This window comes from Symsagittifera roscoffensis, chromosome 1, assembly GCF_963678635.1.
Source record: "Symsagittifera roscoffensis chromosome 1, txSymRosc1.1, whole genome shotgun sequence".
NCBI lineage: Eukaryota > Metazoa > Xenacoelomorpha > Acoela > Convolutidae > Symsagittifera > Symsagittifera roscoffensis.
The window spans coordinates 46552054-46567808 of NC_087062.1; the positions used below are offsets into that span (position 1 = coordinate 46552054).

At 33.1% G+C, this 15755-nt stretch overlaps 1 protein-coding gene across 1 annotated transcript in view; it reads left to right on the plus strand.

Moving 5' to 3' along the window:
- Positions 1–15755, plus strand: part of LOC134857675 (uncharacterized) — a 247315-nt gene that overhangs the window by 209585 nt on the left and 21975 nt on the right. The window contains exons 6-8 of the mRNA XM_063873747.1: positions 4571–4653; positions 4865–4925; positions 5442–5604. Coding sequence (XP_063729817.1) covers positions 4571–4653; positions 4865–4925; positions 5442–5604 — 307 coding nt within the window. The remainder of the gene's footprint in view (positions 1–4570; positions 4654–4864; positions 4926–5441; positions 5605–15755) is intronic.

The window sequence follows — 15755 nt, forward strand, 5'->3', positions numbered from 1 at the left end:
TCTCCTTGTCATACACCGCATAACCTGCAACTCTCAAAAATTATTGAATTCTGTCTAATGTAGATGGAAAAGCTCACATAAGTTTTATGATCACATGAGACGTTTTTTTTTCACAGGTTTAAGTGTATTTCTAGAGGTGAAAGACCATAGGAAAAGCTTCGAAAATGTATAATTTGGAATGCTTCGAATTTGCGGCTGCTCTATCTTTCTTAGTTAAAATTCGTTGCCCTCTTGGATTTTTATTATCGCTGACTCTAAATTAGGGGTTTTGTTCATTGTGACGTTTTTGGTGTAATTTGCACACTGGAAATTTTTTTGCCATTCTTTTTCGATGATTTAAACATGATTTTTAAGAGTAATGAACGTTAGTGAGTACTCTTACATAGGTCTTGCTGGTTTTTTTTTGTTTTTTTTTCAGGAAAAGGTCTCAAATTTTATTCAAGCTCAATTTTGATTCTTCGCGGTTTGACTTGTGATTTTTTTCAAATTTCAGTGCATTTCCTTTGTTTAAAGGAATGCAAACTCCACTATCGAACAGCAAAATTGTAAAGGTCACGAATAGCGTGATCGACTTCTAATTTCGAAAATGGAATTTAATTACCAGATTTTCCAGCGAAATAAATTTTGCCTATTGATCAAGTTTTCTCAAGTTGGGTTGATTTTAACAAAAAATGTCCATCGTAAATTGTTCTACAAACTCAAAGAACTTTAAGGCCATTTTTTTCTTCGAAATCCAAAAACTATTTTTTTTTCTTCGAAATTCAATTTTTTTTGCAGTTTTCTTGCGTTCATCACTCTTTTCCAACTGTCAGTTGGCTATGTTTGTGTACTTTGGCTTCAAAAGTTTCAACTGGGACTGGAGTCTTAATTCGGCGCTGTTTTTTTACCATTATAAACTTTTTTCCGAATTTTGAGTGTTCTTTGAGATAAGCTGTCTTTGCAAGAACGAAAAGGACTGAAGCCGACACACAAATAATTGGTTTTTCCGGAATTGATTGGCGAGTGACTGACCCGGATTGCGCTTGCTGCTGAGCTCACTAAACAAAGTTGAACTGAAACAAGACTGCTCGTATATCAGGGCAGAGCACTGAATGTTCCGACTGCTCTTTATTGTCGACCACAAGCTCTTTGGATTATAAGATCCTATGAAATAATCGACATTTAAGTTGCTGCTACACTTTTATAGAACGAACTATATCGCGCGTTTTGTTTTTCAATGTGAGCCCCAGAGAACAATATCTTTCACATTGTAAAAAAAAATCCGTCAAAAGTGTTTAGTTAAAAAGTCGAAATTTTACTGGTAAAAAAACTGCCTCAAGCATAAAGAATCCGCACTTTCTTCGAAAGTTTGAACAAAAAAGCAAGCATAGTATTAGCAGCCAAAGTAGTAATATTGATTGTAGAGCTAACTGTCAGTGAAAAGAAAATCAATCGCATTCTTTTTTTACTCTTTGTTATCCGAAGTTACCCTGTCTTCACTTGAAATGCGATATTCCTCGAAACCGTCCACATCAGCTTGCTATTGAAATTTGCCAAATGCCCTTACACATACAGGAAAGCGACAGTAAAGAAAGCAAAAAATCTAAGATGAAAACAGGCATTTTTGCAGCAATTATCTGTAAAAAAAAAGATTTCAAAAATCAATCGATTTATTAAATCTTTTAATGGCTTTTAGTTTTCCATGCGCCTGATTTGCATGTTTTTTCAAATCAGAACGCGAAATTTTTTTCAGTGTCACAACTCTTTTCACGTAATCACTGAGTTATTTGTTTCCGTATAGATTTCGAGCATAATTTCAATTAAAAATCCCAAATCCCGTTTTGTTCTAAATTGTTTTATGATTTGAATTGCGTAAATTTGTTGTTATGCTAGTTCTGTATCGGCTTGGCTACCTCGTATTGCGTCTCTACAAAGATGATAATAGTTTTTCATTTTGAATGCGCTGACGTATGTGTAGCTTGAAAACTTTTGATTGATTTTTTTCGGCTCAATGGTCGCTTACCCACGTTTTGTCGGTTTATTGACCGTTTCAAGATTTTTTTGCCAGATACTGCTGGCAATAGTCTTTTTTGCATATTTTTTCTCAAGATCATTTCATTTGGGAAAAATATTTGAAGTTTTTTTTACTAGAGACATTTTTGATATTTTTCGGTTTTTAAATTGTAGAGGAAGTCTAAAAAGGTATTTCGATTTGCTTAGGTGTTCTGTTTTTTTTTCAATACTCAAATATAGTGTCAGTTACGATTTTTCCATTAAAAACGTGAATGATTGGCTATTATGCTGTAGAGGCATGCTCCGAAACTGCTTCGCTTACCAGTGTCGTATCAGAAAGCAGCATCCTGGGGCCTTTGTTTTTTTTAAACTATTTCACCATTTTCTCGTGATTTCCTAATTAATATTTGCAGAGAACCTTAAATGCTGCAGCGTTGGTACCATTTGTATATAAATTTATGGATTTGATATGTTTGGTATGATGGATTCGGTATGATCTCAGAAAGCTACAGTATGACTCAGTTTTGTTGAGCTCAAAAAGTACCTTGAACTTCGATGAAACTGGAAATTGTTTCAACAGTAAAAAGTGGGGTTTCTGCGAGCAGCTTTTTAATCATTTGAATAAAAACTAGCCAGATTGTGTTTTTTTTTGGATGCAAGAGGTGGATCTGACAAAAATCTTGAATGCTTTGCAGGATGCATCGTGTGCACTCGATAACGATCTTGTTTCTGTAGCTTTGGCAGTCGCATCGAGTGGCATATCAGCAACCGAAATAACTGGAGGAGAGATAGCTATTTCTGGATTCAAAATGTCGCTTGAGATTCGAAAACATCCTCATTGAATATAGCGTACCAATCAACACAAGCTTATTTCATTCGTATTGGCAAATTTATTGTATAGGATGATGAATCATTGATCAATCATTTTTTGTCGGAAACTCTTGATCGATCGCTGTGATACATCATGAACCTTAACGCCATTTCCGGTGGTAAATCGATTTTTTTGGCCGACGTTTTTTGTTAGTTATGTGTAAATTCGCTTTTAAATGAAAAATGTTTTTCGATAATTGTTTAGGTCGTTTAGGCAAAAATTTTGCGAGACGCTTGTTAAAATAGTGTTATTTATGGGAGAAATTTACGTCTTGTACACTGATGGAGAATATGAGAATAATGAGCGCAATCGACGCAGTGAAAAAAAAATAAAGAACTCATCTTTTTTTACATCGGGACTTAGCACGCCGATTGTATTTTCTTTTTAAAAGTCATGATGATCGTTTTTTTTTTGTTCCGACCATCGAAAAAGGGGAGAAACTTTTTATTCGGATGTGTTTTTTTTTTTGGTTTTCCGTGCAAAATCAGGTACCACAGATAATTATGGGACTAGGTTGAGTGACATATTATGTTAAAGCCCTTTTAGTCGTGAATCGAACGATAAAAAAAATAGCTTGGATCCGTTAAAGTAATTCTTTGTAAAAGTAGTATTATTTCTATTCTAACGTATGCTTCTCAAATTGGGTCTCCATTAAAACAGATCTCATAAAAAAGAGTTTTTTAATAAACGATGAGTTTAACAGATTGGGATGACTATTAATTACAAATCGTCCCCCTTGAGCTTAAATACTTTTCCGATTTGTTGTAAGCTCGAAGTCATGATGAAATGTTTTTCTATGACTATTCCACGGAAACTTTGTTTTTTGATCGGCTTGTAAGATCGGTCAACCATCTGAAGATTGATTTACAATGTCTGTGTGATTAATGGTAGAAGAAAATTCAGGTATTCTGTAGAAAGAAGTTGATGACGTTCAATCAGATTTCAAGATGTACTTGGCCAGCATACTGTACCTTCCATTCAGGGGCGTATTTAAGGAGAGGCAAACGCCCCAAACCCCCCCCCCCCCCCCCCTCAGGGATTCCACCCCCTGCCGACAAAGGGTACCCCTTTGTACTATTTTGAGATATCCATATTCGGTGACGGACCCTAAAAATTTTCTAAAGGCGCCTTCGGCGCCAATGTATACTTACTTAGAGAAGGAAAAGCGCGCGCCAAAAAAAAACGCAATTTGGGAGAGCGATCGGTCGACCTAAAAAAACAGGTCGACAAAATTTCTGAAATTCCCCCCCCCCCCCCCCCCCCCTCGAGAAAATCCTAGATCCGCCCCTGCTTCCTTTTTTGTCGATCTTGAAATTGTAAATTAGTTTCAACTTTTGCTGTTTCGGTTTCTAACTGCTTTCTTTTTAACATGTGGATTTTATCTCACTTGATGAAAAATGTATGTTTTAATTTTTTTTTGTTGCAATGATAACTGTTCGGAACGTCCTGCCTTGTGTTTCGATTCATACGTATTTGTTTGAATACGCATATCCTATTTTAAAAATTTGGTTTTAATTATTTAAGGATTGTCCTTTTAATTGAAAGCTATAAAAGCTATGGGGGATTATTGTTTGTGTTTTAATTTCTATTTTTGATAAGTTCTACAGTATGCGGCTTTCATAGTGCAGAAAATACTTTCGAAAATATTGATATCACAAAATGAGCGCAGAAAAATTAATAGCTTGATCAATTGGACAATTTTTTCAGGGCCAACAGCCGAAGATTAAAAACAAAATTCTTTATCTGGTGGAATCGTGGCACAAACAGTATGCGAGTGATCCTCAATTTGGGTACGTTTACTGATTCGATTATTTTGAGCTTCGATTATTTTCATGAAAAATAACTTTGAATAAGCTACGGTTGCATTTATGAAAAGTTGACGTGAGTCGTGCTTTGAAAATTTGACTCTGTTTTGATTGTCAGCTGTTTAATCATTCTGATTTTGAAATTATCAATGCCCGTTAGTTTTTCAATTTTAGTTAGTTCATTTTGTTGTTTTAGCATGATCTCGGAGCTCTACTTGAAATTTAAGGAGGATCCAACCATCGTTTTTCCTGACGCCGTGAGTTGATTGTTCTTTGGTGCAGTTGACATATTCGGTCACAGCGTATTGTAGCATAACACAATTCAACATTTTAAAACAAAAATTCCCTCCGCTTTTTTATTAATAGTTGGTTTGCGAAGATGAGTATCGCAGAAAAATTTGGTGCTACTTGCCCGACGACTAGCTATTTTTGTTTTGGCTCTGGATTTTCCGTTGAGGTCCCTCTATAGCATATTCTCTCAAATTGGTCGAACTATTGTATAAAATTTGCTATTTAGTTTTGTCATTCTATTTATTGTTAAGCGTTTTCTATAAATGGCCTGACGCCATCGATTTATGCCGTAATGATTTTTATGCTTCAATTGTGCACGAGGAAATACAAGTGGAGTAGCATTATGAATAAAACATAGAAACTCTAACAAATGATTCGGATATAAAAACTGAAAGCATATGTGATTTGAATTGTTTTACTGCATTTTGCTGTTCTTGAAGCTGCTAAAATAGCCAATAATGACTCTGTGCTTTTACTGATAGGCTACAATTGCAGCGGATGCGGCTGGCTCTTCGTCATCATCTCTGATCTCGACAGCTGAAGTTATCCAACAGCAACAAACTCCCAAAAGCAAATCGTCCAAAATGAACAACACCTCCAATGCTGGTAGGACTGTCAAAAAAGAACAGGATGACCTCGCAAAAGGTAAATGGATTTTACTCGAAATTTTTTAGTCAACTTATTGGAACCTGATCTAAACTACATTTTATGATTGGATAAATTAGATATTTTACCAATGTAAAGTATTTAATATTAACCAATCATGATCCATCTGACTAACAATCCACTTATTTGTAAGTGCTGAAATTACTTGTAATTTCAGCACCAGAGAGATTTGAATTTAACTTAGAAATTAGTTGAACTCTCCCGAGTACTTCAGCAGCCGCAATAAACCAGTATACCCTAGATCTATTGAGCCTAGCAGAGACTAGTTAAACAACCTGAGACTAGATAGTATAAGAGTAAGATTAGGATCGGTATTAGACTAAGAAGTTGCACGAATCTATCCGGCCGAAAATAAGATAGCGTGACGAGCAGACGGTGTACCCTATCCGAAAATACTCTATGAGTTATACACTTCGGTCCTAACTCATCTGGTGCGACCATAAGTCTCGAACAAGACCTTAATAGCTTAGAATTAACCAATAATAGATTAGAATTTAGACAAAACATTTACAAAATGTTATACGACGATAATTTAATCGAAATGTCTCTACGACTCAATAGATCAGAGCCAATATTCCGAACGATAACAGAACTACCCGGAATTGGAAGAAGACCTCGAACCAGAGACGACATACGACAAAGTAGAAACTTACCATATAGTTATATGATAGTTCGGCAAAAGCCAACACAAACTTTTGTATTTAGAATACTACTAGCAATGAATTTAGATTTTCATTTGCAAACATAAATTTTGAAGTCAATGTTCAAAATCATTTCAGGCGCTAAACAAAATTATTAATATACAATAACGATTGATAAAAAGATCTCAGATCGTTTTCCTAAATTCTGCAGTAATATACAAAACATGTTTGAAAAATATTTATTGAAAAATCCAAATAAAAATTAGTAGCATGACAGTAAATGGTTAGTAATTATAAATCATCCTGTTGTTCCAGCTTCATCACCTAAACATAACAGCATTCATAAGCTCACTAATATCATAAAAACACTAAATCTTTTCTCTACACAAATTTAAATCATCATTTAAACTTAAATTCACTTAATTTTAAAATTAGATCATCAAGGCTTATCCTTGGATCTTAAATCATTTTCTATTTAATAAAATTTAAAACTTGATCATCAAGGCCTCTCCTTGGATCAAAAAGAACAATTTGTTCTCCCCCACCCACTTAGCTAGTGTCTAACGACCTCAAACGTCGATTCACTATCCAACCCTTTCTAAAAACCCAGGACTAACAGAAATTTTTGAACAAAACTAATCATTCAAATTAGGATAAACAGTGAAGAACTTCGGTTATTCATCCTTCACTTGATCCCCCCTCTTACCAGACCCAGGATAAATCTTAGACTTAGTAAGTTTAAAATAGTATCTAACGAACTACTCGCGTTCTAATTATACCTGAACCTTGTGGATCGATTTACTATTCTCCAACCCTGAACACAATCACTACCCTTAAGTAAGATTAAGTAAGTTAACACCTTAGCTTATACTAGCCACGAGAAAGTATAAAATCATTCTTCGGAATCGATATACTTTTCTCTCCAACCCTGAACAAATAGACCCAGGTTAAGCTAACCAAAAAATCGTAAGGACTAACAGTTTAAGCAAATAGAAATCATTTAACAACCTTTTGCACCCGACATCCTAAACCTTATGTCATTTAAAAACCTAGGAAATAAACAAACAATCGTTTTACACAATTGTGAAATAGATAACAAAAAATACGATCTTGTAATCACACCACACACACAAACAGTTGGATATATCAGAACAAAACGACAAACACTAAAGAGAAAAATATTAACTAAACAAAGACAAATAACACGAAAAAGATTTTCAAAAAATCGAAACGCATTTTCAGAATCAGAAACCAACAGTTTAGACGAACTTTATAAACTAAAAGAATCAATAGATAAAAATTGCCCAATTCACGATCAATTATATTTCTCTGACTCAGAAACAACTTCAAATTCATCAAAAAGAGGAAAAAGAAGAATAAAAAAGCAGTATAAACACAAACCAGTACATTTATACAATTGGAATCAACCAATTAGACACATTGATAATTACATATTAACAGTCATCGAACGAAAAAATGAGCTCAACGCACACCCCAGGTGAAGAAAGTCCAGATGATGATGATATCTTCCCCTTTATAGTAGATGCAACCACTGATAGAGGACAGCATATATTTTGCAAAAATTTACTCTTAAATTTGTTTGAACCCGGAATCAGTCCATGTAAAACAGAGTTCCCAGATGTAAGAATCAAAAGACAAATTATCGATCACTATCTAAAAGATATATGTAACCTAACACAACAATACGGAATCTACTCCATAGAATTCAGCTCACCAAACCAGAATCACAGTAAATATATAATTCAAACAGACGACCTTGATTTAGAATTTTCAAAAGTATTCTCAGAATATATAAAAAGCATCCAATATCATAACTCACAAAGAGCAAACTCCATATTCACCAATGAAGTTTTTGCGATAATATATAGTTATATCTCGATATTAGAAAACGAAGTCCAGATACCAAATGTCTCACCGACAGAAACATCTAAACATATAAGAGTACGACATGAAATCACACTACTCTCTAGTTTTCTAAATATAATTAAAGAAAATTTCACGAAAGATGAAGTTTCACAACATACAAAGCACGACTTACAAAAAATTTTGGCATGGTTCATAATAGATTATTTCACACATAATATTGATTTAATTTCACAAGCAAGAAAAAATTTTAGACCCCAAAACTCAAACGATGATACTGCCATTACAGAACAATCAGACTATGTTTGGGACCCCGAATGGTCTCATCCCGCATTCATAAACTTCCCACAATCAATCTCAAGTCAAGCAATAAGTACGATATCTTATGTAAGAGATTATGTAAGAGTAATACCATTAACCATTGATGCAACACCATTAAACTATAATACATTTTTACCCGATATGCAAAATAATAGTTTAAACTCTACAGTCATACACAATGAAAACCTCAATGGAACTAGGAATCTTACTCAACAAGATATCCAGACACCATCACACTTCATAAATGAAGAAATCGTACACACAACTACACAACAAAGTATTTCACCAATACGTCCAAACTTAACAACACCAAGAAATACAAACCCTTCACAAACACAGGTAACCTTACAATCAACCGTTAAACATTCGGTTGCCCCAAAATATTCACACATGGATTACCAAACATACAGACCCATGACAATACCGCCAAAAACACGCAAAACGTTCACTAGAAACAACTTTGCAGACCATAATTATAATTACACACATCCATCAAAAACAAATTATCAACCACGAAAAATTTTTAGTAATTATACAAGATCTCGAAACTGGGATAACCCAATGGCACCACCTAATTCAGTAAATTTCCAAACAAATTTACATCCTCCACAGGATCGTAGTGAAAACTATCCATTTTTTCAACAAAATAAAAATAAAAAACAAACATCTTATCAAATGGATTATTTATCCTCAGATGATGATTTCTTACAACCAGATATATTTGCACCCTATAATCAAGAATATCGTGGACAAGGAATACAGAAACCACATACATATAATAGAATTTTTTCTCCACAACCAATAGATACACAAAATCAACAACCAATTCAGCAACAAAACCCAATTAATACACAATCTTTTCAACCAATTCAGCAACAAAACCCAATGATTGCAAACTCGTACCAACCAACACAAATGCAAAATGAAATACCACTCCCATATTATCTTCAACAACACGAAATAACAAGAAATCAACTTTCAAATTTTTCTCAAATGCCAAATGCAGCAGAATCATTACAAATGACTATGAATCCATACCTTATGGGTGGATCATCAATAACATCAAATAAACCTTTAATGGTATTCACAGGAACAGACCCTGAATATTCTGTAGAAGATTATTTAAATGCAGTAACAGCAAATTTGATTTTAAATATAGGACCTGAACCAATTAATACGCCACTACATCAAAACTGGATACATCGACGCACAGCGTTAATACAAACAACTTTAGATGGCGCAGCCCAAAAATGGTTTTCAGTATTGCCTATAGAAATAAAATCAAATTGGAAAAGGTTTACACAAGAATTTTCAAAAATGTTTGACTCCGAAAGAAACAAACAACAACAAAGAGTTTTATGTAATGAAATTCGCAGATTACCAAACGAAACCATCAAGCAATTAGCAGTACGAATCGAAACACTAGTTCGAAAAGCATATTCATTAAATACACATGACTATAAAAACACAAAGATGACAGAAATCTTAATGATGACCTTAACACCACAATTCAGGAAAATAGCAATAAAAAAGAGAGCATCCCATCCTTCTTCAATTCGAGAACCCGATTTAGATTTTCGAAAACTAGTAGACAAACTAGAACAAGCAGAAATCACGATGAAACTCGAAGAAACGGAAAATCTGAAATTACAATACGTTAACAGAATTGAAACAGCTTCCGCAAATATAAACAATATACAGGAATCAGATACAGACCTCGTTGAAAAAATCACTGAAATACTCAATATTTACGAAAAACACCCAAACTTTAAAGGCAAACCATCTTTCAAAAAATGGTGTAATTATTGCCGACGATATGGACATAGTATTTCTGAATGTAGACAAAAACAGCAAGACAATCAAAATAAACCTCAAAAATATAAAGAACCAAATAAATCATTCTATCAATACATGAAAAAAGATCAAAATCTACCGAACAAAACAGTCTACAGCAACAACAGTTCAGGAAAACCACTCCCGAACAATACAAATTATACAAGAAATCAATCACCATATAACTCAAGTTATAGAGGAAGATCACCAGAACGAAGAAACACGCAAAATTCATCACAAAATCACTACAATAGACCAAATAGTCGAAATAACTACTCCAGATCAAATTCAAATACACAACGATTTGTTTCTAGATCTAATTCCCAATCAAGAAATAATTACTATCCAAACAACCAATCACGAAATTCATCATACAATAGGAATAGAAACTACTCCTATAATCGGAATAGAAGTTATTCAAACAACCGAAACCAGAATTACCCGAACAATCGATCAAGGAATAACTCATATAATAGATCGAACTATAACAGACCAAACAATAATTACCAAAACAGATCACGAAATAATTCACAAAATCGACATTCAAGTTATAATAATCGTTATAGATATTATTCCCAATCACCACACAGGAATAATAACCATTATAATAATTCTAATAATCGCCATAGAAGCAGTACACCTAAACATCAAAGGAATATAAATCAAGTACAATCAAATCCAGAAACAACATCAGACCCTCCAGGTATTGACGACACAGTAAATGATACGTTACAACTCAATCAAATCAACTGTGAATCATCAGATTCAGAAAGTGAAACAGAAAACACTCTCTCCATCAATATGATAAAAGTCGAAAATGACTATGAACCTGTTATATATGAACAACCTTTTTCATCACACATATATGAGAATCAATCAGAACTCCTTCACAATTATTATATTAAACCCGTCCATTCCACACCGACGACACAAAAAACTAATGAAATAAACACTACAAATCAACCCAATGAGAACGAAAAAACAAAATGCTTGAATACAAATCACATCTATCAAAACATACAAAAAGAACAACCCAAAGAAAAAATTTGGACAACACCATTTCTTTTAGAAAGTCCAAGAAGCAAAGAATTTCAACCACCAGATCTTGAAATTGATTTTTTAATTGATTCAGGAGCAGAATCAAATATAATAAACATTCCCACATGGAATGAAATAAAAACCTTACACCCAAAGCTAACACCTCTTGAAACCTCCAGTAAACTAGCAACAGCACAAGGATCAACATTAATAAATTACGGAAAAATTCAATTATTTCTTCTCCCCACAAGAACAATGGAGCAAAACAAAATTTTAAATAAACCATTTAAACAAATATTCCATATCACCGATATTAAACATAATATCATTGGAATACCATTTATCTCTAAATATATACCAACAATCAAAATCTTGAATAGTAAAATATTAATCAAAGATAAATATACAAAAACAAAAGACACATCCCTAAAATTTTTTCAAAGATTAAATAAACAACCACCATTCTTTTCAAAATTCTATCCAATATATAACCAACAAAGAAAACACTTGAAACCACTATCAGGAAACATATACAATTTTTCAATAAAGCAAGTTCACCAATATGATAAAAAGCAAAACAAACAAAAATTTTATATGTCAGATTTTGAATTCAAACCTATTCATAAATTTTTCAAAATCACAATCTCATCAATAAAATATTTGAAAAACTCGAATTCAGATATTATTTCCTTACATGTATACAACAATACACCTTACCAAGTAACACTACCTTTAGGACTTTTAGGCTATTGCGAAACCAACGCTACAATATCACCGATACACGAAAAAGCGTATCGCGTAAATAATATACTCCAATTATTAGATATTTGTCAATCCACAATTCTTAATGAAGAATTATCCATAAATAATATAATAAGTAACGAAAAAAGAAATACGGATTATTTCACAAAAACCCCATATTTCAAACCGACATTCAACATAAATAACTACACAGAGAATCAACAGAAATTTTTAACAATGTTTAATTTCCAACATTCACAAATAACACAAGACGAATTTGAAAAATTAGCCAAACAGCTAATTAAATATTCATCAGTCTATGCAACATCCAAATTTGATGTTGGCAAAATTAGCTCATCACTACATCTCCCATTAAAACCAGACGAAGTTTTCAAAAAACAAAGAGCAAGTAAAGTACCAATTCATTTACACGATAAAGTGAACAGATTACTTGATATTTTAGAACAATACAATATAATCTCACCAGTAAATAAAGAAGAACAACCAAAAGGTAACACATTTATCAACCCTGTTATCATTCTAGCTAAAGGAGAATCATTAAAAATCGTTCTCGACGCTAGATACCTCAACTCACTCATAGATGAATCAAAGTGTAATTGGCCTATTGAACCAATACAAGTTATTTTAACAAAAATAAATGGAAAATACTTTACAACCGCAGATATGAATAGTGCATATAATCAAATGCCATTAGATGAACAATCACGACGTTTAACACAATTTGTTATTGGAAACCAACAATACGAATTCAACCGCTTATTCTATGGAATATCCATAGGACCAGCAGCATTTTCAGCTTTTATGAGCAAAATTTTTCGACCACTAATACTCAAGAAAAACGCAATCACCTATTTAGACGATGTTTTTATGCAATCACAGACAAAAGAGGAAATGTTCAATGTTTTAGAACAATATCACCAAATACTTCAGAACGAAAATCTGAAGGCCGCCCCCGATAAATCACACTTCTTTTTGACAAGAGTTAAATTCTTAGGACATAATATAGAAAGAAAAACAATCACTCCATTGAAATCACGTATAGACGCTATTCAAAAACTCCAACCACCAACAAATAAAAAGAAAATCCAAGAATTCCTTGGAATGTTAAACTTTTTAAGCAAATATGTTTATAAAATGCAATTATATCTACGACCATTCTATAACATACTTAGACAACAAAATAATTTTGAATGGAATACAGAACATCAAGCACGATTTGAAGAAATTAAAAAACTTCTAACTGAACAAATTTCAAAAACAATTCCAGATTCAAATCAACCATTTTATGCAATGTGCGATGCTTCGAACTTTGGCATCGGCGCAGCATTATTACAATCACATAATGGTACAAATAAAATGAACCTCATATCAGCAAATTCTCGATTATTCACTCAAGCAGAGCTACGACTCTCAACTCTAATGAGAGAATGTACAGCCATAATATATACACTAACAGAATATGAATTTCTGATACTTGGATCAAAACATCCCACAGTTCTATTCACAGACCATAAACCAATCATCTTTCTTTTTACACAAAAGTCTAATCCAAACCACCGAGTTTATAGATTTCAACTAATTTTAATGAAATTCCCAAACTTACATATAGTTTGGACCGCAGGAAAAAATCTTGCATTACCAGACACCTTAAGTCGAAATACGCCAACTGAATTACTTACACGTAAAACCACAGTTGAAATACCCAAAAATATAAAATTCTACCTTGCAGAAAATGAAACATCACCCCGACTAGAATGCAAATATGCAGTAAAAACTGACGTTGAACAATCACAGATAAACAATCTACAACACTTCCCACTTTATTTAGATTGTCAAAATAATCACTATGAAGTTGATCTACTTGGAACATCAACTTTTAAACCAATCCCATATTCACAATGGATAAAAAATAACACCCAACAAAAAAGAAGAAAACAACATCCGCCTAAAAAGGACCATTTTCCACTAATTGAAAAAGAAAATTTAACTGATAAAATAAACTTATCAGGACCACAAACAAACGATTCAAAATACACAATAAATCAAGTTTTTGACCCCCATGACCCACTTGATACAATACCCTTATCTAAAATAGAAATTGAAAACATATTTCTCCCCCCAACAGAAACAATTACAATTTCAACATTGAAACAATACCAAAATCTTGACCCAGTAATTAGACAACTAAAATCATGGCACAAATATAAAACTAAACCCGTCAAGGCAGATACAACTATTTTAGGAAATAAAACACTCCTCCGATATTTTCGAAAATTCAATAATACAACAATTAACGAAAACACAGACCTTCTAGAATACAAACTAAATGAATCTACAGTTCCCTGTCTCCCTTTAAGTATGATTCTCATAGCTTTCAATATTTCACATACACAAAATATTAAAGGACACTCTGGATCAGAGAAAACATATTCAAATTTTATACAAAACTTTTATTTTCCAAATGCACCAATTTGGATAAAAGTACTATGCAATGACTGTATAGTATGTCAACTAAATAAACCTTACCCAAATCAAAAACAAATAGCACAAAAACAAGATTTTAAAGGACAAAGTTTGTACTTTAACCATCGTATCTCATTTGATACTAAAGGACCAATTTCACCCTCATCCGAAGGAAACTCCTACATTATGGTAATTGTTGACGCATTTACACATTATGTAGCACTTAACCCAGTACCACATTGTAACGCTTATTATGCTTACACAACGCTTTATGAACACTGGATAGCAAAATTCGGACTACCAGAAATTTTAGTTACAGACAACGGTACAGAATTCATAAATAATGAAATCATCACACTATGTCATCTATATAACATCAAACACAAACCACGTACATCTCACGCACCTTGGACAAACGGCTTAGTCGAAGGTATGAACCGTTCATTACAAGAATACCTCAGATGTATCATCAATGGAAATGATACAAGATATACCGAATGGTCAGCAGATGTAAAACTATTTCCCTTAGCATATAATTCACAAATCACGACAACTTTAGGAATGTCACCATATGAAATGGTTTTTAACCAAAAGCCACGCAAACCAATAATGTTTACAGCAAACTCTCATAAAAACGCACAAGGTTATTGTCAACCAAATAAAGACTCAATTTGTTATAACCTACCATTACATACACACGATGAAGATCATTTTCATCACCCACAAATTCTTAAATTAGCCTCCGGTACACACACCGAATGGATTTTAAACAGAGATAAAAAACACAATGAAATTTATCAAAAAGTAACAAAAAAGTTGTTACAAAGACAAAATATTAATGAACAAATAAATTCACGCTTTACACCAGCCTCCGATTTAAAAATTGGAACATTTGTTTTAATACCCAATTTTAATACTCAAAAAGGAATTTCAAAAAAGTTACAACCCCTTCGTAAAGGACCATACCAAATAATTACAAAACCCACTGATGTCACATATAAAATCACCGACTCAGACAAAAAAGAAATCGTTCAACACCGAAATAACCTATTACCTTATTATCCAAAAGAATACGCACTCCGCGAATTAACTCAATTATATTCTTTTACAGGTTTAAAAGTTATTCAAAATGACCCACATACGGAAAATACAACAAAGGAACAAAATGATATTCACCTCGGAAATCAA